Below are 27,371 nucleotides of genomic sequence, written 5' to 3' on the forward strand. Positions count from 1 at the left end.
GAGTAAATTTGATCAAGACCAACTCGGTACCTACTACGTGGATCATGAAGATTAATCGTGACAAAACCGTGCGGAGTTGCCTGAGCGTGACTAAAGAAATTTTTAAACTTATTTATATCCATATCGCCGTTGCACCAAGTTTGATGGATATTTCTTAGCGTGTGAGTATCAACGCCATTGAATACCGATAAAATATTACAATTATCTCTAATTACCTTCGGAATTTGCGTATATCGCTGCGTCACGTAAATCACATCGGTGTTCTTGTGTCGGCCACGCGAGAATATCCTAGCTGGGTTAGTTTGCTTATCCAGCATTACATCATCGAATACGACAAGATTATTAACATCGCCATCTAAATTCTCCACCGATGGAGCTTCATTGATATCCGTTATAAATTCTATTGTGCCATCTTCAGTATTATCACTAAATTCTTTTAATACCTGATAACATCGCTGATCATCAACAGACGGCGCAACCAAATACAATTTATCCCATTTCAACCATCGCATTATCAAATTTAGCAACAATTGCGTTTTTCCAGAACCGGATGGTCCAATAATTATCATTCTAATCGAATTCGGTAATGCATCGGTGTGCTTTACTTGCTCGCGTTTTTTCGTGGCTGAAAAATCAATTACATTCATGTTATTAGAATATTATGGATTCATATTGTGTTAAGTGTCGCACTCGAACTGCTACGATAAATCCAATCGAAGTCGTTACACGCAACAACAGGAATGCAATTAAGGGAGAATGTGAAGTTTGTAAGACAATTAAGTTTAGATTTGTAAAAAAAAAAGTAGAACCGGAGGAGACATCGCAACCTCCTTAACAAATCTGCCTGGAGCTCCCTGGGCGAAATATCCCGGAGAGAAACATTTACCAGGATATAATTACTGCGGACCTGGTACAAGGCTAGATATAAGACTTAACGATAATAATCAACCAAATCCTGGCGAGGATCCAGTAAACGCCATCGATAACGCATGCTACTATCACGATCTTGCATATCGCAGCGGAGATTTACAACAAAGACATCTTGCTGATATTAAATTAATTCACGCAATAGATGCTATTCCTGATAAAAATTTCAAAGAGAAATTGGCAACTTGGTTAATAAAAGGAGCAATGAAAGGTAAATTAGTACTAGGTGCTGGTAATTTATAATGGAGCAAATATATTATTCTCCGCGAGGATTTTGGCGAGGAAAATCAGCAATAGACAAACTTGCTAAGGCAGCAAAAGTAAAGCAATCTGTCGCTGAATCGTGGCTATCGAGGCAAGCAGTCTGGCAAATTTATCTTCCTCCGCCTAAGAAAATATCATATGCGAGTTTCTCTGTCAGTGTCCCTAATGAAGTCCATCAGGCTGATCTTATGTTTCTTCCTTACGATACCGTTGACGGAGTTACATACAAATATGTTCTGACGGTTGTTGATATTGCAAGTAGGTACAAGGAAGCGGAACCGTTATCGAATAAAACAGCAACAGATATTGCTAAGGCGTTTAGCGAAATTTATTCACGATCTCCATTAACATGGCCAAAGCTTCTCCAGGTTGATCCAGGTCGAGAATTTCTTGGCGCGGTTACTTCACTGATGAAAAAGAATAATGTTAAAATCCGTCGCGGTATTGTAGGTGTTCATCACAATCAAGCTATCGTTGAGAGATTCAATAAAACTCTTGCAGAACGATTATTCGGATATCAGTACGCGAGAGAATTTATTCAAGATAAACGATCTCGCGATTGGGTAACAAGATTACCTCACGTGATTAATGCGCTAAATAACGAGGTAACACGAACAATATCAATGAAACCCGCAATTGCAATTACAAAGACAAAAATACCACTAAAGCGAGATTCTACTATTCCACCTGTGTTAGGTAGCGTCACGGTCAGATATTTATATAAGGAGGGAGAAGCCGAGGGTGGCAGAAAAAGAGCAACTGATCCAAACTGGAGTGTTACGACACATAAAATATCAGCTGTAACAAGATCATCAGGAAGGCCAGCGATTTATTTTCTAGATTCACTAGCACCGCAACGAGGATTTACCAAAGAAGAACTACAAGTAATTCCGAGGGATACTCAATTACCACCATCGTCGTTAATGTGAAATTTAATTCTACCTAACTGAGATAATTTTCTTACTCGAGACACGGCCAGATAAACTAAATTTGACCAGGAAATTCTATCATCGACAATCCAAACTTGGCCATCTACTGTTAATCCTTGTGACGAGTGAATCGTTGTTGCGTATCCGAGTTTCCACGGCGATCTTTCTGCGTTTATTGCATCATTGACAAGATTAATATCAACGAAAATAATATCATTCAAAACTAATATTTTTTCTTCTCCGCACGGCAAAGTAACATTAATATTTTGTTTTCTAGTATCAGCGGGCCTATAGCATAATGGTACCGGCAATGTTGGAAATTTCTCACATTGAAGCTTAAATAGTATTTCCTGAATAGTATCGCGAATAATTTTTCTGCTAGCAACGATCAAATGATCTGGACGCCACAAAGTTAGAAAATTATCCATCGAAGTTTCGTCAATTATTTTTCTCATCACATCACATTGAAATTTATTAGGTTGCAATCGAATCATTTTTTTAAACTCAGTCAATAAATTATCATTAGATCTATAATCAGCGTCAATTTCTTCATAATAATCTACAAAGTTTCTAAGCCATCCATGTGGAGATTCACCATCAATAGGATCAGGTTGTCCATGATCGCCGCACATTATTACTGCAGTATTTTTTTCTTCTAGCCAACTCAGGAATAATTTTAGTATAACTAAATTTACTGTGCAAATTTCATCAAATATTATAATCTTGTTGATATATTTGTTTCCCATTCGAGCTGAATCCCACAATCCACCGCTGTACTTGAAATAACTATGATAAGTACAAGAATTAACGCCACGTTGTTTTATTTCTCGCGCTAGTCTGTGAGTTGGAGTCAACACGATCATATCAGAGTTTGAAAATAAGTTTATTGCTCGTGTTGTTTTACCACTACCACCAGGACCATTTAGGTAAACGAATTTGTTTCGTGAAATTGGATCGAACACTGATACTGCTGTTGATACTTCATCGCATTTATCTTTATGAAATTTATCGCAATCTTCTACATCCGCGTCCTCACAATAATCTAGAATATCCTCGTTTTTTATTCTCCAAGTTCCCCAGGAACCATCGGTGATTAAATTTTCCAATCTACATTGAAATTTCTTATCGATATAAAATGAATCCGTTGCAACCCTTACCGCGATATCAGAAAATTTATTTATCATTGATAGCAGATTGATACTTACATAAGCGAGCATTGATGATCTTAAATGAGTATACTGCGCGGATTCTCCATCGAGATAAGTGATCACTGTACCCAACTTCGTTCCATCAATAATAATATTTTCTCTGTTGCAAAATATTCCTCTTGACACTGTATCAGCAATAATAAAATCCATCTCCGCATCATTGATAAATAACCTAGCGTGGCGATGTTTATGATCAACTGATCCTCCTTGAGTAAATTTACCAATTATTTTTCTTCCAATATCTTTCGCGTTCTCACAATCTGTCGGCAACCACACCTCGGTCTGCTTTCTATACGATATAATTGCTTCACTTACCGTCAGCGATATTAACATCGACGAATCCAACATATATCTCAACAATACCGTAGGGACCCATCTTCGCTGAGATAAATGCCGACCAAACCAAATATAACAAATTTTATGCAAATTTTCAGCAAGTTCGAACGAAGTAACATTAGCGAATCCTGTCATAACAAAATCAGGTAACGGTCCGTTAATTGCCACTCTCGTCATCTCGTTGGTAGGATGGCCAAATTTAGCAAAGTAATTTGCACAATCACCATATCCAAGGAAACTTCCAGGATAGCATGCGCTCATATCAACGGAAATCATATCTTCGAAATAGTATTTGGTATTCCATAATCCTCCATGGCCGTATTCGATACAACTAAGTTGAATATCATTGAGAAATTCATTTCTTGTAGGTTTCCACGAATTTCTCTCTCTGGCAGCATGAGCAGCAACAGACGGAACAGTAAAGCAATTTGTCAGTAACTGATCTGGATTAGACGAATACTTCTCCGCGATATTTCTCATCGCTTCGTGTAATATTTCATCTCGGTAAATATCTCCGCGTGGTAAGATAAATTGATCGTATCTTTCTTCGCTAGAAAATAACCAAATCGATATTGGATCGGACTTGGCTAATAGTTTGATATATCTAAACATTGCATCGGAACTATCTTTGGATTCCACCGTGGATTTTTCCACGGGATAAAACTTAACAACACGATCTCGTGGGAATATCATTACCGACTGACTCCACGCATGTGAATTATGATCAACAATTTCGATTGGTGTTCCTCGAGAATTATACGGCGATGAATATAATATTTCACCCGATAGTGTTTTAACCGTAATAGGAAATTTAAGTTTCTTACTTAACGCAGCAACATCATCGATTGATGCGCCATCAGTAACTGTCTTTGCCCATGAATTAATTTTATCCAATCTCAATTGAGTCAGACCAGATCCGCGACGGGCATTCCTCATATGTTCGATAACTCGCTCAGCTACGCAGTTTATTATCGGCGATTCCCTCATCGCAGGTAGATTTTTCACATCAGGATTATTATTCAGCCGATAAATTCCATAAACAACAGCACTAGAAGGATACGCCCTAGCATAATAAGGACCATCAATCCCCAGCAGCAATCCTGGTTTCGAATTTTTATCAAGAACAACATTTTTCTTACCGCCACGTACTGGATCTCGTTTATCACGAATAATCCAAATGTCATCGGGCATTTGTGCAATAAATTTTATTCCAAAGATAAATCTCTCTTCTTTGTGTGAGTTTTTTATATGTTCGATTATCTTCTTCGCTCGCTCCAAATTCATCGTAGCATCAACGAAATTAGTTTTCCATGTCGACCAAACATGAATCGCTCCATCATCAAAAAATTCCTTCTTCGCACTATCAACTTCAGGTATGATATATTCTGCCTCATCAAGATCAAATAAATCCATTATTATATTTTAGACAAATATCTAAATATAATGAAGCAATGCGCGTGGATAATAGTCGGATCAACAAAGTCATGTGACAAATCCTGCAGAGGCGAATACTGTGGTGCTCACATATACGAAATTCGACGAGGCAACAAAGGACCACAACGATGTTTAGTTTGTCAAGTTGGCATTCGAGGAAAGACAAGATTATGTTTCTCCTGTGGAGGGAAAAAATATCGTGAGTTACGGAGATATTATGAGAAAAGATCCTCCTCGGTAATAAAATGCGAAGAAGATTATATTAATCGTTTCAAAGCAAATTTCGATTTAAACAAAGAGAATATCATATATGGAAATGAAATCAGCGATTCCCATGAGTGAATATAAATCGCATCCCATCATCGAAGGTTACGAAGCATCTGAGGATGGTAATGTCAGAAACATCAAAACAAAGAAACGTGTTGGTAGTATTTGTAATTCGGGATATCTCAAATTTACAGTCCATAAAAGAAATGAAAGAACAGAATGTTATTCGAATCATAGATTTATATTCGAATGCTACAAAGGACCAATAGAGAGAGGACTTGTTATCGACCACATTGACGGTAATAAACTTAACAATAAACTTTCCAATCTGCGCGCGGTAACCCAGAGTGAAAATTCAAGATTTGGTAATAACCGTGGATTTCCTAATTATTCGAGGACTGTTAAATCAGTGAATCAAGCAACAGGTGAGGAAATCGCGTTTACATCGATGTCTGCAGCAGCAAAATATTTCGTTATTGACTCGCATTCAGTAAAACGAGTGGCAGAAGGAAAATACAACGCAACATTTTCTTATGATGCTGATTCATGGATCAAATTCTCCTACGTACCAATAATATTTGATTCGGAGAGTGACGAAGAATAATTGAATATCTCCGCAAAACAAAAAAAAAAGATTAATTTTGAAAATTTCCCTGGATTTTATTTATTTTTTTCCCCCAGAAATATTTCTGGTATACAGATTTGGAAAATCTCACTTGCGATTTAAAAATCAGAGATTCTCACGATTTCACCAAAAGATTGATACTTACAGTTTCCCCGCGTATATCAAGTAAATTTCCTTTCTGATCCGTTAGTTTGAAATTTATTCTTGACAAAAATCGATTATGACATCGCAGGTAAAACGGATTCATTGGTTCCTTGATTATCAAATAACCGGGAGATGCGCTAGGTGAAAATGAATACAATATAAAACCCTGATTCGCTTGATTCGACACTGACGAATCAACATTATAACTACCCTCGACAACATCCGCGTGAAGATAAATCGCGATAACTTCCGTTATATTAACGATACCCGGCGATATATGTCGTCCACCTTTGTCAGGATCGTTATTGTGTTTAAGAATCAATTCTGAATGTACTTTTTTGGTCCATGCGGCATGTAATTTTGGAAATAAATCATCAATGGTATCAGTGACGGATTTTCTCATCGCATCAAAATCAGAATTGGGAAATTTGAAATCTGGCAGTGTTTCCTCGGTTAATTCAAATACTCTCATGAATTTTTGTTTCTCACCCGAGTTCTTGATCAACTCGAATTTGCTAATAGGAAGAACATAGTCGGCAATTGATATATCGTCGACTATCGCCCGAATAAACATATCATGATAATATTCAATATCATTCGCAAGTTGATTTAAAATTTTCACGTGCTTTATAATTTCGCTACATGAACTAGATTTATTTAGGATGCATTCATGAAATGATCCGCGCAATAAATTTAATTGTAATTCGTGTTCTTGAATAAACTCGTCGAGGGTTCTTCTTACCAAGATACCGTCTATGGGGGCTATTATCCTGTTAATGTGGGTAGCGTCGAAGATTTTCACATCTGGGGGGATTTTAGGAAGAGGCAGCCATGAGAGAATTCTTTCGTTAATAAAAGTGAAAACGAACATTACCAGGTTAAATTTGTGGTTATTCATGAGATTGATGGCGCTGTGGATCAAAGGTTTGTGTTTGATATCTCCATACCATCCTTCGTCGGTTGTAAAATCTTCCTTTTTTGGTTCCGGTAGTTCTGGAAGGGTTTCATCATACCAACCTGGAATAATAACATCCGATTTCTTTGGTTTTATCAGAGGTGCGACCTCGGGCCAACCTAATATATTCCTGATCGATGATTGGTAAATATCTACCACGTACGGTGATTTCACTTCTATCATTGACGATAGTGTTGGATCATGTGAAGATATTTTTATGCCCGGTTTAGCATCGCCGGTTAAATTTGATATTCTAGTGGTAAACTCATTATTCAGCTGATCAATTTCGTAACTACCGGTTGGTATACCAACGACGATCCAATCGGGTGTTCCATCGGTTTTATTTTTATTTGCAAAAACAAGTGAATTATTTGGCATCAAATTACCGAATGATTTTGATCTAACATTAGGCCAGCTGTTGTAGACGCGCAATTGTGTTAATGCAATTTCGTTAACGCTAATTGGTGTTGAGAAATTAATGCTAAACTCGGGTTTCGTTGAACTTAGCGATATTAACGTTGTTGTTGGTGGTGTCGTGTTTGTCACGATCTTGGCTAACTCGGACATTATTAATATTCATTTGTTCAATCTCCGAGTAAATACTAATCATTGAAGAAAATTCTAGATCGGATATAATACCGTCGTTGAGACTTTCAGAAAGTAACAATGATAACTTCGAGTACGCGTCACTAACTTTAGCAAGTTTACTTTTGTACAAAGATAACTTTTCATTTGCGCACGATGATATTTTTTTCGCGATGATATTAAGAACACCCGCGATTGCTGTTGTTGACGAGATTATTATTGTTGCTACGATTGGCGCTATCATTGTTACCGCGGATAGAATTATTCCTGCACCAGCGACCACAGCTGATACCGCGTACACTGCAACATCAATGATAACTAATTTGCGCTGGTATTTATTTATTTTTATCTGATAATCGTCAAGTTGTTTTCGCAACGAATCCTGCCATGATCGCGCCTGATTGTAACGGTAATCAGATGCGGTCATTTATTAGTTATTTATCATTCCAAATCAACAGGGAAAAATAACCTTTCATAATCCGAAATATCTTCGGCTAAAAATTCGAAAACTATACTATAACCAATTGGTCCCATATTGGTTCTATCTGGTGGTTCCAGCACAAATGTATTCTCGTAACCTGTGTACATAATATAATTAAAAAATTCACCAAAAATTTTACCACCTGCGGCTATTATTTTAAAACCTATCGGAGATTGAATAAATATTCGATAATATCCACTAATTGGCGGTTTAAATTTAAATTTGTTATTCACGGGTGTCCACCATGCCTCTTTTCGTACCTCTACCACAAGTGGCACACTACAGGTAAGATTTTTTGTTTCTACTTCCTTTGGTATCGAAATTCGCGATAATCTTCCAAGGTTCATTGACGATATTTTTGTGGTTATTTCGATAATTTCCTTACCTAATTGCTTTACGTCAGTGGCGTGACCAGTTTTATCGACGGATTGGTCAATCTTTGCTATTGTAGCGAGAAGTTTCGTGTTTAAATCTTGAATTTTTTCGTCGTACGTTGATGTATCTAACTTTTGACGCGCTAATTCACGTACCACGTTAATTTCATCGTTGATGGATTTTATTTGTCCTTGCATCGCGTTAATTCCCCTGGTAAATTCAGGAACAACAACATTACCGAGTTTAATAATTTCCTCGTTGATTTTTTTGTTGAGATCGTCGATCGATGGTTTCTGACCCATCGAGATATTTACTTCGTTAATTTTGGCAAGAATATTAGTAATTTCCTCGTTGATTTTTTTTATTTTTTTGTTGAGATCGTCGATTGATGTTTTATCGATTTTCTGACTCATCGAGATATTTACTTCGTTAATTTCGGCAAGAATATTAGTAATTTCCTCGTTGATTTTTTTTATTTTCTCGCTAAGATCGTCATCGGTTTTCTTATCTGATACGGAGGAAGTATCACTGGATGTTTTTATATTCTCGTCAAATTTTTTGCTAAATTTATCTAAAGCATCGTCAAGTTTTTTAAGGTCGTTATTTAGCCTATTAAGTCTTTTTGTCATTCTATCCTGAAGATCGTCGTGTAATGCTTTATAGGCCTTCAGGGGTAACTTCGCTATAATATCGGCGATATCAGCAATAGATTTTAATACCATCTCCGATTGGCGAGTAAATTGACTAATGTGATCGCGGTATTCGTCTCGCTTGATTATGTCAGTTATTTTGACGTTGCTAGTTTGTAATCGCCCTTCTGTATTTTGAAATACAGCAACTTCACCAGGATCAACTTCTGATAACGATAAAAGATTGTTAATGTCGCTCTTAGTTGCAAACTTTGATGTGTCGATGTCGACTGCATCTTTTTTTTCTTTCCTAAAGAGAGACCTACCGTAAATGTCAACCATGATATTTATCTACGGTATATTCAAATAAAATTTTGCGAAAAGGACGAGATGATTTTGAAATTGCATCAAGGACGTTAATTGTCTCCCGGCCGCATATTGGTGGATCTACTAGTGTTTGTGTTGGAAGTGTTGAATACCAAACCGGAAGTTTTAATTTTGACACATATTTGATAAATTCATTCGGCGGTGCTAATCCGTATGAGTCGAAGTAAATGATTTCGCGAGGATTAATCGCATACGCAACCCAGTGAGTGCCAGGACCGGAATTTTTATCGAGATTTATTATTCCTGTCTCGGTGGGATTTGGTTTGTCCGGTAGTTGATCTCGCATAAATACGCCTCTAAAAAATTTTATTTTCTTTTTTTTTACTTCACTGATTAAATCTAAATTTGAGGTTGGTAGGCTCGACTTAGACCGGATCCGTACGGGGGTCGTCTTAGGTAAAGGCCGGATCCTTGTTGCGGCTGCAATAATTTTGTGATAAGGGGGAGAAGAGGGAATATCCCTCCCTTTTTTTTGCGATATCTTCCTCCGACGACCTTCCTTCCTAATGCGGAACCTATCCCACCAAGTGCACCTAATCCTACTGCCTTTGCAATCATGGGGGCCGCTGCAGCTATTAATCCTGGAATAGCGGCGAATAAAGGAAAAATACCACCTACTTTGATCATATCTCTGATTGCTCCTATCGAGAGATTCAGGCGAATACCAGTATTTGCTGATCTGGCTCTGGTGAAATGTCCATGTTGATTTTTAGTTAACGATAGTTTGTTAGGTCCACCGTGAAGTTGATTACTTTTTAAGGTTAAACTTAAACCTCGTCGCGCTGTTGTTGCTGCATGAAGTTTTTTCACCTGACCGGGAGTCAGAGTTACGCTGACGTGATCGTATGGCATATTAATAATCACTTAATCTAAATTTAGAATTTATCACATGTTCTCTACGGGTGCGTCGATAACTCTCATTCTACCACTGATACCCTCCAGGATCATCGTTCTATCACTAAGAATAACTGCAATTGCTCTTGCGTTTCCTCCTGTGTTAATTCTGGCTTTGAAATGAATATCGACAACCGACTGCTTTACCAAATCAAGATGTTCCAGGGAAAAGTAATAGATGGGATAGAAAGTATTAAAATCTAGTTGTGATATTTGCAATCCGGTATCAATATTTTGATCGCGGCCCATGAAACTTAACAATCGATGATACGCGCGCGCCGTGGAATAATTTTCAAAATTGATAGCTATTTCTTCGGATGGCTCCTGTTGGCCATTTATTCTTAATGATACGTTTGTTGCCTCGAATTGATCAAATATCATGTGACTATGTAATTGATCGTATTTATTCATGTTTTGGAGAGCAACAAAGATATGTCTTGGCGCGGAGGATCCCTGCTGTGAAGCAATTCGCCAGGTAAATATTCCGTTAATATCAATATCGAGGGAGTCGGTCATCGTTGTCAACCAGGACATGATGGATTTTCCACCTTGATTCATAAATGACAATAATTTTTCTTCTATGATCATCGACGGTGTTATTGCTGGCATCCATAAGGTAATTCTTTCAAGGACAACTTTGCCGATATCAAGGGGATCTGCACTTGCATCTCGCCAGATGGCTCTATCATCATTGGAATCTCGAACAAAAACTATCGTATGCTTCGCTCCGTAAATAACTTTTCTGAAATGTCTGCAAAATCCAAAAATATGAGATAACGGAATTGCACAGGAAAATCTTCGTTCGGCGTCTTTTAACATTTTATTTCGTGTGGCAAATCCAAGGTTGTAATTGGGATCAAGGTCAATTATCATATCTTCAACATCAGCATTGAGAACAGCGGGATTAGCGCGATTAGTTGGTTGTCTCTTGATAAATTGTTTATTACCAGGATGATCATAGTTATCCTTCGCAAACATCATGCTAGGACCGGCCGATCTGGTAAAATCATCAGAGTATCTTGCTAATCCTATAATCGTCGTTGCTATATCAACGTTATTTGTGATTGATTCGATCTCCTTTCCGTCGATCATGTAAGTGAAGCTCTTGAATAGTGCCATAATTCCATTATTAACAAACCCAACTTCAAAATCTGCTCCAAAATTGGTATCGTTTGTCCTAACAAGCCTTCCAACAAATTCGATATACGCCTCAGATGGAAGAAAATATCTTGTTGTATCGTGGACTTGTATTTCCTTTCGATTTCTTGAATCTGGCTCAACTGCATCGTACGAGAAATACTGGAAATCTCGCACTGATGTATCCCTACCTACTGGTTCATCCATGTCAAATACTTCATTTGACACTTGTGCGAACATTTATTATTAATAATATCGTCTAAAACGAAGACCATCACCTGAAACAAAACTTGTATTTGCTAGATTTGTCCTAGCAACATTCTGCGCTAGATTTGTATTAGCAACTTCCTGCGCTAGATTTGTTATAGCAGCTTCCTGTGCTAGATCATTTATTTTTTTATTTGCCGCATCATTTATGGCCTTACTGACTTCAGGTGGCATTTCGCTGGTAATGGGTAATTTGACGGGTTGCTTTTTACGTACTAAACTTAATATTTTATCTTTGATAGCGTTGAAGCCTTTACTGGCCAAATTACCGATACCAGAAACAGCAGTCTCACCTATCTTTCCTATCGCTTTCAATCCTAGTTGTTTTACCATTGGTCCAATTTTAGGTATTACTCGCGTGACAAGACTTCCAATGATATCGCCGAATCCATTACCGTGAATATATTTGTATACTGGCAATCTAGAGTTTACTATGCGGACCTGATTAGGTCTGCGCTGATGTTTATGAATAATCATATTATTTCAATTGTATTGATTTAATCAATGAGTTCATCGACAAACTCCTTGTAAATGTGAGAATCGATGATACCACCACGGAATAATCGCTGACAAATATCTGATGCTTCGTTGATTATCTCACGGGAGTTATTTCCGGCTCGCTTTCCTCCGATTAATACTTCGAGGCGAGATACATCATTGACAACACTATCGGGACAAACTGAATATCCGCTTCCTGTTTTTTTTTGTTCTGGAGATTCCAATGGCGTTACGTAGAATAAATCGTCTGACGGCGATGAAGATTTCTTCTCCTCTGCTGACCCTGGTGATGTCCCCGACGACGTCAGTGGTGAATATTCTGGTGGAGGTGAAGGAGTACCGCCCCTAAGTGTTTTACCCTCCCCGGGGTCAATTCCCCATCTTAATGGTTTTTCAGTGGGACCCCTGTAGTTTGACGCTGTTGGTTCCAGAGGTGGAGGTCGCCAGGAGGGGAATGCAGAAGGTTCCCTTGGATATAATGTAGGAGAGAGAAGAGGAGAGTGGTGAGGATCAAAGGAAAATGATTCAGGACTATCACTTTTAGGCGGTGAACCTTCATCTTTAGGTGACGAACTTTTACTTTTAGGTGACGAACTTTTACTTTTGGGTGGCGAAATTGTCTTTTTTGCAATTGCAAATCTGTATTTAATAACATCTGATGAAAATTTTGTAAAATTTTCATCGCTGTATGTTATTGGTTTTCCTATACCACCAAAATACATTATTGCTAGCCAATCAATTTCGTCAAGTTTATCAACATCAATATCTTTTCGTAAAAGTAATCTTTTATTTTCCGGAGAATTATCCGCAGCCATCTGAACTCTTGAATCATAGTTGCGAGTTAAATGCAACATGTTTTCATCCAAATAATTTTCAGCAGGTATTCCAGTATTAATTTTAAGCGAACCACTAGTCGGTGATGATTCATATTCGTGAACAATTATCGGTTCATCACTCTGATCTTTTTTCTTTTTCGATTTTCTTTCTTTTTTCTGAGGCGGAGTTCTCTCTTTTGGTCTAGCTCCTAATTCCTCTGGTTGAAATATTGGCTCCTGTGGTTGAATATCTTCCTGTGGTGTTTCTTTTCTCCCTCGTTTTTTAGTTTTTTCCTTCTTCTCCTGTTGTTTTCTTTCTTTTTCCAGTTGTTTTCTTTCTTCTTTTTCCTGTTGTTTTCTGTCTTTCTCCTGTTGTTTTCTGTCTTTCTCCCTTTGTGCAATATCTCTTTGTGTATCTCTTGCTGTTCCTAAAAACCTTCTGTAACGCGGATCCGTTGTCTTCCTTATTGATGTTGTTTGTGTGTAAATTTTATATACCATATCATACCAACTATCGCGAGTTGCATATCTTTTTTTCCCCACTGCAGTCAAATATTCAGTTCGACCACTAAAATATTCCTCCGCAAATTGGCCAATCTCATCTATATTATACAATGTCGAGAGGGGCTGCGATATTATTTCCCATCCCTCATCGGTGAAATTTTCTCTTAAATTATCGATATTAAACTTCCCTTTTATCATTGAGATTTTTCTTCCTCCCGGTTTTCCATCTCCAGGTTTTCCTCCATCAGTAATTGCAAGTTGTTGCGCCGCTGCTGCTATTGCTAATCGCTCGGGTAATGTTCGTGATTGATCCTCAATACCTTTCAACATAGGAAAGATTCCACGTTTTCTAGCATCTGGATCTTTTTCGTCGCCATATACAACCTGCTCAATTGTTCCGGTTACTGGCTTCAACCATTTTGCCGAAGTTTCTGAAATTCCATGTTGCATATCTTCGTAACCACGAACATTTTTCTTAAATAATCGCTTCGTCGGAATGAACTTCTTTAATGCCGCTAATTGCTCTCGCGCTAATCTAGCAGATTGAGGCTCTCCAACTGTGCTAACTTTTCGACTCATCTTATTTTCAACGATATTGTTTTAATGTGAAATAAAATTAGTATCCGCAGTCGGAATTTACAATCACAAACAAATTTTACAATACCCCCCCCCTAAATTTTGTTGTTTTTTTTTATGCCTGAAAATGCATCCCGGGGCGAAATTTTAATGATTAATTTACGCAGGAAGGTTTATTTTTGAAATCTGAGGTTTCTACGGAGAAAGTTTGTGTGGGAGGCTTAAAATTATCTGAGCCACCTGGTCTGTACGACTTCCCTGCTGCTTTCTTAGTCTAGATGTGTGTGCTCTTCTTCTAGATTTGTGTGTTCTGTTTCTACATTTTATTCACTTCTTCTACATTTGTATGTTCTTCTACATTTTTATTTTTTACTTCTATAAGTTGATCTTCTACATTTTGTATGTTTTTCTTCCATATTTCTATGTTCTTCTATATTTGTATTTTCTTCTTCTTGATGTGTGTGTTCTTCTTCTAGATTTTTATGTTCTTCTTCTACATTTTATGCACTTGTGCATTTTTATGTTCTTCTTCTACAATTTTATATCATTCTTCTACATTGTTGTTTTTCGTCTACATTTTTATGTTCTAGATTGTTATGTTCTTCTAGATTTTAACGTTCTTCTATGTTTTATCTTCTTCTTCTACATTTATATGTTCTTGTTCTACATTTTTATATTCTTATTCTACATTTGCATGTTATTATACCACATTTATACATTCTTCGTCTAGATAGGTATATTCTTCTTTTACATTTGCATGCTCTTCCTCTTCACTTGTATATTCTTCTTCAACAGTTGTAATTTCTTCTAGATTTGTATATTCGTCCTCTATATTGTATTTTCTTTTCTACATTTGTAGTTTTTTTCTTCTAGATTTGTATGTTCTTCTACATTTATATGTTCTTTTTCCACATTTGTATGTTAGTCTTCTACATTTATATGTTCGTCTTCTACATTTATGTTTTTATTCTACATTTGTATGTTCTTTCTCCACATTTGTACGTTCTTCTTATACATTTGTATGTTCTTCTTATACATGTGTATGTTCTTCTTGTATTTTTGCATGTTCTTCTTTTACATTTGTATGTACTTCTGCTACATTTTTATGTTCTTCTACATTTGTATGTTCATCTTGTACAATTGTTGTCTTCAACTTTTGTTATGTTCTTCATCTACATTTGAAATTTCTTCTTCTACATTTTTCATATTCTTCTTTTACATTTGGATGTTCTTCTTCTACATGCTTTGTTCATGTATAATTTGATGTTTTTCTTCTTCATTTGTATCTTACTTTTTCTAAATTTTTATGCTATTCTTTTACATTTTTAAGTTTTTCCTCTACATTTTTATGTTTTTTTAAATACATTTTTATGTTTTGTCTCTACATTTCTATGTTCTTCTATATTTGTATGCTCTTCTTCAACATTTTTATGTTCTTCTACATTTGACTGTTCTTTGTCTACATTTGTATGTCCATTTTCTCCATTTTCCTGTTTTTCTTCTACATTTGTAGATTCTTCTTCTACATTTTTTATGTTCTTTTACATTTTTATGTCCTTTTACTATCTTTTAGATTCTTCTTCTACATGTTTATTTTTCTTTCCCGTTTGTATGTTCTTATTCTTCATTGTTATGTTTTTGTTGTATATTTGTATATTCTTCTTCTACATTTTTATGTTTTTGTTCTACATTTGTATATTCTTCTTCAACATTTTTATGTTCATTTTCTACATTTTCATATTCTTCTTCTGAAGTTGTATGTTCTTCTTCTGCATTTTTTTAAATTTACCATTTATATGTTCTTCTACATTGTTATGTTCTTCTACACTTGTATATTCTTCTACATTTTTATGTGCTTCTTCTACATTTGAATGTTTTTGTTCTATATTTGTGTTTTTCTTCTACATTTGTATTTTCTTCTTCTACATTTGTGTTTTTCTTCTACACTTGTGGGTTTTCCTTCTATATTTTATGTTCTTCTTCTACATTTGTATTTTCTTGTACATTTGCATGTTTTTTGTTTCCAATTGTATGTTTATCTTCTACATTGTTATGTTCTTCTTCTACATTGTTTGTTCTTCTTCATAAGTATGTTCCCTTTGTACAGTTTTACGTTCGTCTTCTACATCTGCAATGTTATTCTTCTTCATTCGTATGTACATTTGTATGTACTTCTTCTACATTGTCATTTACCTTTTTACCGCTCTTGTGGCCTAATGGTAAGAGCGTCCGCCTCGGATGCGGGAGGTCGTGGGTTCGATCCCCGGACAAGTCATATCAAAGACTTACAAAAATGGTACTAACAGGTTCCTAGCTTGGCGGTCTGCATTAGTGTTAGGAGTGGTCGGCCTGGTTTCAGGATAATGTGACTGGGTGAGACATCATGCTACATGTATGCGGCATGATGCCCCAATGCTAGGCATCGCTATAAAACCGTCACAATGCAGACATCGTAGCGATATGACCGAAATTTTTTAAAGCTACGTTAAAAATCCAAATCACACACATTTGTATGTTCTTCTACATTTTTATGTTCTTCTTCTACATTTTTATGTTCTTCTACATTTTTATTTTCTTCTTCTACATTTGTATGTTCTTCTACACTTTTATGTTCTTCTACATTTTTATGTTCTTCTTCTACATTTGTATGTTCTTCTACACTTTTATGTTCTTCTTCTACATTTATATGTTTTTCTACATTTATGTGTTCTTCCTCTACATTTTATGTTCTTCTTCTACCTTTTTATGTTCTCATAAAATCACCTTGATTGTTTTGCATCTTACAATCTTTAAATCTTGAAGAAAAAAATCATAATTAACAAGTTTATACCGGTGTTTCCAACACTTTGCCTAATTCATCCAACACAGATCCAATATAATTATAGCTTCGGACACCACTTATATTACCACTTTTGTCGGGGCTTCGTGTGTATTAGTGTTCTTAGATACTCACATTTACCGCCATCTTACCCTGTCCGCATGGGTTTGAGTTTCTGGTTAGGTCAATGTGGCTATGTAAGATGTCTTGCCAGTAGCTTCACGTATGTCGGTGGTTGTTACCGAGGTTTTCCTGGATTTTTCCGCTAACAGTTATACTGGCCGCCATGTATAGTCTAATTTGCGCTGAGAAATGGCGTACAATCCGAAAAGAATATCACCTACATCGTTTTTATCCTGGCGAATCAAACGAAACCAGACTTTAATATACGGTGTATGATTGTTAACAGACATTTGCTATCTGTTACATTTACGAGCTCAGTAAAAAAAAATGAGTTGTTTGTGTACCCCTTTTCAAATCGGATTAATAATATCCCCAGAGTTATTACTGATGACACAAAAATGGTTCAACATAAAAAAAACACTATAAAAATTACCGATGCTGAAGCAGCAATACTTAGACCGATATCTAAAAAACGTTCAATAGCTCTCCGAGAAAATGTATGTTTATCTGTCCTTCAACTTTAAAGTCTCTGGCAAGGAAACTTTAAAGTAATCGAACCTCTGAATGCCATTAACGTGTTTCTCCTAACGTTAAGACGTATTTGAACATTCAATCTAAAACTAGCAGGGTTATTTTGTGATTAGATGTATGTATGTATGTATGTATGTATGTATGTATGTATGTATGTATGTATGTATGTTTTGGGTTTAAGGCAATTTCTCAGCGCAGGATAGACTATACATGGCGGTCAGTATAACTTGGGAAGGATGAACCTTGAAAAACCCTGGTAAGAACCACCGTCCTTCAGGAAGCTACTGGTAAACCTTCTCACCTACCAACATTGACCAAACCAGAGGTGATATGGCGGTGATGGCTAAAGGCGAGCTGTTAGTCAGCTCGACCAAAAGGAGGTCCAGTACGTACGTTCATACAAACGTACATAAATACGTACATACATGCTTACTCTTGCGTCCATCAGTTTTTCGATAATAATAATTCGACTGCTTTGAAAGCAAGATTTGATAATCATGCATCTAAGCAATTGCACATCGCAGGTAATCGGCTTACAGGTGTGCAAGTTAATGTTGCAAGTAAGTTCGAGTTATGTCTAAGGAAATAAACATTCTACTTATCGATTTCAGGCCGTTATGATTTTAGCGAAAAGATTGCTTAATAAAGGAAGCCCATGTGTACATTTTCTCATTTCTAACTCCACCATAGTTTACATGCGGTAATAATGGTCATGTGAAACCATTCTGTCTCTGTCTCTCTCTGGTTGCTTTTGTTGTGATAGTCAACTAGCAGTATAATGGTATCATGGTTACAGTTTTATCAGTCAACATTTGGTCAACATATACATACAATAATGTTTGTCCTGAATTAACACATCTTAGTATGGCATTGTAACCAATTATTTCATTCTGCCCCTTTGTCTTTTCACATTTTGTAAAATTTCAACGATTACATTCATTAATTGGAAATGTGATTTCAACCTTATATATTTACATGTTTTCTTTTTGTTTCTATTTTGGGACAACTTTCACACATAATATAGTCCCCGGGGGGAGAAAAAGGCGTTAGTGAGTTAGATACATGATGAAAGGATTTGAATACAAAGGAAGTTTAACTATGTTATGTAATTTTCTCTCAGACTGTGCAATAAAGAGATCCCTGAATAGACTAGATTGTTTTCATACGAGGCATAGTAAACCTCATGTAGAGTATTACCCACTCTATTTCAAAATTCTGTCTTTGTCTTTAAGAATTGTTGTTATTGTTTTGGGACTAAACGCCATTTTCAACACACGATAGCCATATACATGGAGGTAGAAATAACTGGTGGAGGAAAGAGCTGGCAAAACCCTAGGAAGAAGGACTGACTCATCGCAACCGTTCCCATATATCCATATAGGCCTAGCTCAAGACTCAAACCCACGCGGACAGATATGAAATGGAAGTGATCGGTATATGCGAGCGCTTTTAGACCAGTCGGCCACAAGAGGCCTCTCTTTCAGATCTACTTTTTGTGTCATATTTGTTTTAAATTAAGAATTGTAAACAAATATAATACAAAATGCTTAGTAGAGAAAAGGAAGATGGGGTGGGGAACAGGCAATGTTGAGTTTCAAATGATGCTAAGAAATTATTTTGTTAACATACATGACTCTAGAAGTCACTTATTCCGTTTGAAAGCTGTAACCGGAAAGTCAAACCCTTATCCCCATTTCCGAACATCTTAAGCAAAGTTGCAATTTCATATCAAAGACAATATAGTAACAGAGTTTACATAATGTCTCAGCAAATTAACATCAAGGTGACAGATTATCCGAAATTTAAGGTTAAAATCCTTGATTGGGTTTTATCTCATTAAATCATATTGCATTAAGAAAGCATTTTATTAAGCAAAAGTTGTTAATCCGTAGACACGGTAATCGGAAGCTATTTTCTTTAAGACTGAACAAATTATATTATGTTTAGTAACGGTACAAAAGAAAAGTCGTCCAAAAAAAATCCCATTTTCCTCATTGCTTCGCAACCCTTTTCAATCACTTAAATAAAAAAGGAGATATTAAATGTATATTAAATATAGTCCGAAACTTCGTAATAAGTGACTAAGACATTTGTCTGGCCTGCCGTATTTTCGTATTACTTATTTTCTATGATTCTTTTTGTGTGCCACATATACTTTTCGTCCGAGTAGAAGAGCCACATTATATTATGATGTCACATCCAACACTTCGGCAACACCCTGCTAGGTCCAACACCTTGTTAGTACCCTGCTAACGCCAACACTTTGTCAACACCAACCTTTTTATATATTTTATATTGGATTGATGCGATAATAATCTGCTATTGATTGTATAAACACTATTTGATATTATTACAATAGTGTACATACAGGTATTTTTAAACAATTCTTTGTGTCGTAGTTTGCATTTATATGTCTTAGAGAATAGAAAATCTACTTCAGTATATATATATATATATATATATATATATATATATATATATATATATATATATATATATATATATATATATATATATATATATATTACTTGATAGGATTCTGAAAAAAACTAATCCAATGAAGAGAGACCAAACTATCAACAATAATACACAATGTTTTATGTTGACCGCGTAGAAATTGTAGATTATGCAACAAGTGCATAGGCTGGAGTCAAATTCTGTTAAGTGATTGTAGTTTTATTTTTTGTGAAATAATTAAAGTTTGTTTCGATAATTATGACAACTTTAGGTGTGAAATAGGAATTATACTGGTAAATCAGTAACGGAAAGTAGCTTTCTGATATTGAAATTTTGTCTTCGCAAGGAGCAACGTGTCGGAATTAGAAATCACCGTCAATTAAAAAAAATATTTACAAAATTTTGAAAGTGATGATGCTGTCAAAAATTTGAAGAGAGGCTGTGAAACTGTGATGAGGAAGTTGAAAACAATAATGAAAATCTGAAACCTTCAGGAAAATAACATGGCAAACAGTTTGCCAGCTGTATCATAATTTCACCTAGACAATTTTACACCTGTATCATACATGGTAACAAATTTACGTTGATATTGAATGTGACTAATGTTTTTGAATTTACACCTATGTACAAACAATGAGTCAGAAATAATATACGTACTATTTCCGAAAAGGAGGTCATAAGCATGGTTGGTTTGGTTTGCTGTTTTAGAACGCAAAACACGTTATAGTTGTTATCATGGATAGGCATAATAGGGTAGTCATAAGTCCGACCGACATGTTGCCTGTGTGTGCGTGTTCGGGTATCAATCAACTGGCTTGCATTGAAATACTCTCGTGCAAATATGCCTTGCCTGTGCTCCTTTAATAGGGTGTGTTGTTGGAGATGATTATGGATAATTTCAGAAAATTTTGTTCTCAATAAATGTTATAGCATGTACAAATTAGCATTATTACTAGTATTAAGGGGCATTTTTGTACATGTATGCTGTTTATACCGGTAATATCCAGATCACCAACAATGAGTCAATACTGAACGGGTAAAACGGAGTGGCACAAAAGGTATTTTAATAAAACCAAACCCCATATTATTACTGAACAAATTAGGAGACTTTACGAAAATTTCAAATTAGAAACATAAATTTAAAACAAAAATGGAAAAAGTTTCGTTCGAAGTTGTAAAATAGTCGTTGAGTGTTTCAACTGCATAAAGCAAGTTCATATCTGTGTTTTTCAGTGTCAACACGGATAAGCTTCGAAATTTGCTTGACACACGCATTTTAGTTAGTGATGACTAATGAAAAGCGAAATATCAAACAGTGAAGATATTTTTTGTTGTTACTTTTTTGACCGACGATATGTAATGGAATCACATCTATGTTTTCCGTCAAGACCAACCGATCCTCTGATGATCTGTGCATAGTTTTCGTCAAAGCAAACCCCACTATTGGTGATCCGTGCATAGATTCCGTCAAAGCCAACAAATGAATCCTGGCCGAAAGTTAAGGAAACAGGTAAATGGTATAAAATTCAGTCGGCCAATATTTTGTTTAGTCCTTTGGGTTTGAGTTTTCTAAGTTGTATCAAAACATACAATATCTGCCTCAAGTGCAACATAAACGAGGAGAAATAAATTCGCATAAAATGGTCAAATATGATTTGAAAGTAAGAAGTCTTGTTGATGAATGGGATGAGGAATCTCTTTTTAATAGTGACTTCGGACCATAAAGAGTCGATAATATCGTTCTTTTACATGTTGGGACCACATAGTCACACCATATTGCGACTAATACAACGTCTTGTATGTATGTATGTATGTATGTATGTATGTGAAAGGAAATCGCAGTTAAAATCCAGTTTTATGGGTCGATGCACAAACGTTTGCGTCCATGATAACATGCACGAATTTCTAGTTATATAATACCCTTTGCATTTTTCTAAAGCAATATTTATTCTACATAAATAAGTTGATCGATTAATAAATCGCATCCTACCCAGAATTTTACGAGTTTATCACTACAACCAGAAGAGCGGTTTACCAGAATCGATCAATCTAATATGTAATGAAGACAAAAATAAAATTGCCTTATTCTTCAATAAACAATATTAAAACTTCTTTCTTTCGTGTTGGACTCAAGTCCCGGCTTTTTTCGATTTACTAACTTCCGAATGCCAAAAGATAAATATATCATTTTAAAATCCAAATTCCGAAAATCATTCAAAGAAGTTACTTTTCCGCTAGGGTTGTAGACTAGTGTCATTACGCTCCATGACTGTTTTGTAACTCAGTGTCTTGATGAATAATAAAAACTAGGTTCTAAGAAGAGAATCAAGAGATAGTAATTGAGTCATGGAGGCTGGGGTAATGGGGAAGTTATTACACCTTCTGTAACAATATTTAGGCAGGTCCTGCTTTTGCAGACCCGAGGGACATCAATTTTCTTTTTGTTTCTCCCCAGTAAATTTCATCAACTGAATTTTTTTTCTTCATGCGTCTCATTCAAGAATATGCCCTTATATAAGAATTCAGGGTAAATTACTTCGTAGCGGACTTCGTACTCCAAAAATCGTAGGGTTTAGACTACAAATTTTACGTATCTGCTTTGACATGGGTATGTTTGTACATTTATTATCACTACACGGGCATACATGAAATAGTTTCAGACGAGATCTGAGCAGATAGTATTTGTAGGCCAGGGCCAGCACATTAAGAATGATGTCCATCCCCACCCCTTCAACGCACACGGTAATCATTACCTATATAGTCGGTAAAAAAGCTGACAAACATCTTTTGGTTGCAACGTCAACAGGAGCAGGATAAGTAAACATCTTCGGTCAATGTACAGGGTCACCCTCATTGTAGCGGAACGGAATTGCTCAATTTGCCCCCAAGTATATAAACACTGGTAAATAGACAGACCAAGTCTTTGATTTACCAGAAAGTGTTGCTGTATTTAGGGGACAAAGGACATGGTAAGTACTTTACAATTTTGTAATGTATCCACTTTGACAAATTTTTCAGCTGAATTTCTTGTTTGTCATTTCATCCGTCCGTCTGTATGTGTATGCTTTATTCTTTCCGTTTTTCTTTTCGTCTTAATACAGAAACAAGAGCAAATGTATGTATGTATGCATGAATGTATGCATGCATGCATGTATGTATGTCTGTGTGTTTTTGTGCGTGCGTGCGTGCGTGCATGTATGTATGTCAGTATAACATAACGTTGGAATATAGCTCACACAAAATATTTGTAAAACAGCTGCAAATATGCATAACCTAAAGGACACATCATGAACCTTTTCTTCTTGTGAAGATATAGTACAAAAAAAGTAGCTAGACTGGTCTTAGTAGTTGGATTAACATGGAATAATCGGACATAATATTAAGAAAAATTATGTATAATCTATTATTAAGCCATTATATATATATATATATATATATATATATATATATATATATATATATATATATATATATATATATATATATATATATGTGTGTGTGTGTGTGTGTGTGTGTGTGTGTGTGTTCTTCTTCTACATTTTTATATTTTTCTACATTGGTATGTTCTTCTTCTATATTTGTATGTCCTTCTTCGACATTGTTATGTTCTTCCTCCACATATGTATATTCTTCTACATTAGTATATTTGTCTTCTACATTTTATGCTCTTCGTTTACTTTTTATGTTCGTCTTCTACATTTTGATGTTTTGTTTCTACATTTTAATAGTTTCAGTTGACACAAACGTTTCAGGAATTTGAAAAGATTTACAATATGTGTAATTTCCTCGCGCGGAAATCAGAAAATTACCTTTAATTTTTACATAGTACAAACTTTAAAAGCAAGATGACAAATCAGAATTAACAAATTTATGCAGGTATTTCCAACACTTTGCCTAATTCAAGCAAAACCAAACCCGTATAAATATAGTACATTTATTCACACGCATTGCCCGTGTAATATTAGGACTTACATGAAGACGCTTCAGAAACCACTTATATTACCTCTTTTATTGGGGGCTTCGTGTGTATTAGTGTTCTAAGGTAATCGCATTCACTGCCATCTTACCCTGTAAATATAGGTTTGAGTTTCTGGTTAGGTCAATGTGGTTATGTAAGAAATCTTGCCAGTAGCTTCCCGTATGTCGGTGGTTGTTACCGAGCTTTTCCCGGATTTTTCCACTAACAGTTATACTGGCCGCCATGTTTAGTCTAATTTGCGCTCAGAATGGCGTTTAATCCTAAACAACATCACCATCCTGGCGAATCAAACGAGACCAAAATTTAATATACGGTGTATGACTGCTAACAGACATTTGCTATCTACCACACTCTCAAGCTGAGTACATTTTATTTGCCGAGGATGGGGTAATATGGGGTCGATTTTAAAAATTGAGTTGTTTTTGTACTGTTTTAAAAAAAAATCGGATTAATCATATCCCCAGAGTTATTACTCATGGCATAAAAATGGTTCAACATCAAAAATTTTTAAAATACTAACCAATTATTTAATTCTTTCCTCTGGTCTCTTAACATTTTGTAAAATTTCAGTGATTACATTCATTCCTTGAAAAAGAATTTTGATTTGAACCTTATATTTACATGCCTTGGTAATGTTTGTATTTTGGGACAACTTTGACACATAATATAGTCTTCGGGGGAAGAAAAAGGCGTTAGAGAGTTAGATACATGATAGATCGGTTATTTAGGGAAAGGATTTGAAGGCAAAGGAAGTTTAACTCGGTTGTGTAATTTTCTCTTTAACTGTACAATGAAGAGATCCCTAAATAGATTGGATTGTTTTCATACGAGGCGTAGCAAACCTCGTGTACGTAATTACCCACTCCGTTCCAACATTCCGTTTTTGTCTTTAAGAATTGTTGCTATAGTTTTGGGGCTAAACGCCATTTCCAGCACATGATAGGCATATACATTGCGGCCAAAATAACTGGCGGAGGAAGGACCTGGCAAAACCCTAGGAAGAACTACCGACTCATGGCAAACGTTCCCATATACATACATTCGCCAAGCCCGAGACTGGAACCCACGTCGACAGTTATGAATGACAGTAATCGGTATATGCGAGCGCTTTTAGACCACTCTCTCTCTCTCTCTCTCTCTCTCTCAGAATGATTTTTATTCATATTTGTTTCATTTTAAGAATTGTAAACAAATAGAAAACGACAAGCTTAAAAAAGATAAAAAAAGAAGATGGGATGTGGAACAGGCAATGTTGGGATTCAAGTGATGTTTAGAAATCCTTTTGTCAATTTACATGACTCTAGAAGTCACTTATTCAGTCTGAAAGCAGCAACCTGAAAAGGAAACCCTTATCCTCATTCCGACGATCTTAAGCAAAGTTGCAATTTCATATTAAAGACATTATAAAGTTTACAAAATGTCCCAGCAAATTAACACCAAGTGACAGATTATCCGAAATTTAAGATTAAAGTCCTTGATTAGGTTTTATCTCATTAAATCATATTGCATTAAGAAAGTATTTTTATTAGGCAAAAATGTTAATCCGTAGATACGGAAAACGGAAGCTATTTTTTAAAAACTGTACACATTATATTATGTTTAGTTACGGTGCAAAAGGAACATCGTCCCAAAAAAATCACATTTTCATCACTGCTCCGCGATCCCTTGCAATCACTTCAATAAAAAGGAGATATTTAATATAGTACGAAACTTCGTAATAAGTGACTAAGACATTTGTCTGGCCTGCCGTATTTTCGTATTACTTATTTTCTATGATTCTTGTTATGTGCCACATATACTTTTCATCCGAGTAGAAGAGCCACATTATATTATGATGTCACATCCAACACTTCGGCAACACCCTGCTAGGTCCAACACCTTGTTAGTACCCTGCTAACGCCAACACTTTGTCAACACCAGCTTTTGCGCACATTTTATATTGGATTCATGCAATAATATTATGCTATTGATTGTGCAAATACTATTTGATATTATACTATTTGATAGTATTACAATATTGTACATACAGGTATTTTTAAATAATTCATTGTGTCATAGTTTGTGTCATTTACACATGTCTTAGAGAATAGAAAATCTACTTCAGTATATATATATATATATATATATATATATATATATATATATATATATATATATATATATATATATATATATATATATATATATCGTGCAAGAAAACTCTTAAACTCTTACCTATATCTAATTAGCATTTATCGATAAGATTCAGAGGAAAACTAATCCAGTGACGAGAGATCAAAGTAAACGATGTTACGTTGATATTAAATATTACTAATGCTTTTGAATTTACATGCATGTACGAACAATGAGTCAGATGTAATATAAGTGATATTCCGAAAAAGAGGCCATAAGCATGTATGGTTTGGTTAACTAATTTTACAGCGTAAAAACACATTAAACTTATATCATGCATAGGCATAATAGGGCAGTCAAAAGTCAGACTGACATGTCGCTTGTATGTTCGGGTACCAGTCAACTGGCTTGCAATGAAATACAAATATGCATTGTCTTGGCTCTTTTAATCGGGCCTGCTGTTGGAGACAAATAGTGCTAATTTCAGCAAATGTTCTTTTTCATATTAAGTGTTATGGCATGCAAAGAGTAGCGCTATTAATAGCATTAAGGGGAATTTTCTACATGTATATTGTTTATACTCGGAATTAAAAAACACAACAAACAGATGTAAGGGGATACAAACCACATTAAAATACTTTAATATTTTATAAAAATGGGGAAGGGGCATCTGCGTGGGCCCCCAAAAAGAAAAAGGTTCATCAACACTGATCCAGTTGTGAACGGATAAAACAGAATTGCACGAAAAGGTGTTTAGTAAAAGCATACCCCATATTATTACTGAACAAAATTTGGAGACTTTACGAACACTTCAAATTAGAAACATAAATTAAAAACAAAAATGGACAAAGTTTCGTTAGAAGCTGTAAAATAGTCGTTGAGTGTTTCAACTGCAAAAAACAAGTATATATATGTGTGTTTTACAGTGCCAACACGTATTAGGTTCAAAAGTTGCTTGGTACACGCATTTTAGTTAGTGATGACTACTGAAAGGCGAAACAGCAAACCCTGAACATATTTTTGTTGTGACCTTTTTGACCGATGATGTGTAATGTTATTTTCCGCCAAGGCCAACCGATCTTCTGATTATCAGTGCATAGTTTCCGTCAAAGCC

General features: G+C 35.6%; 1 protein-coding gene across 4 annotated transcripts in view; it reads left to right on the top strand.

Annotated features, from left to right (window-relative positions):
* The window catches only part of LOC149797818 (prestin-like), a 97,370-nt gene that overhangs the window by 27,127 nt on the left and 42,872 nt on the right, over positions 1–27,371 (top strand). Inside the window, exon 1 of one of the 4 annotated variants that reach the window (XM_089962817.1) lies at positions 23,001–23,135. The exons of the other annotated variants lie outside the window; for them this stretch is intronic. Within the exon in view, the coding sequence (XP_089818943.1) occupies positions 23,133–23,135 (3 nt within the window). The 5' untranslated portion in view covers positions 23,001–23,132. Of the gene's footprint in view, positions 1–23,000; positions 23,136–27,371 lie in introns of those variants that run through there. 4 annotated transcript variants of the gene reach the window in all.

The sequence above is a fragment of the Sinohyriopsis cumingii genome, chromosome 6 (genome assembly GCF_028554795.1).
Source record: "Sinohyriopsis cumingii isolate HCF-2022 chromosome 6, ASM2855479v2, whole genome shotgun sequence".
Classification (NCBI taxonomy): domain Eukaryota; kingdom Metazoa; phylum Mollusca; class Bivalvia; order Unionida; family Unionidae; genus Sinohyriopsis; species Sinohyriopsis cumingii.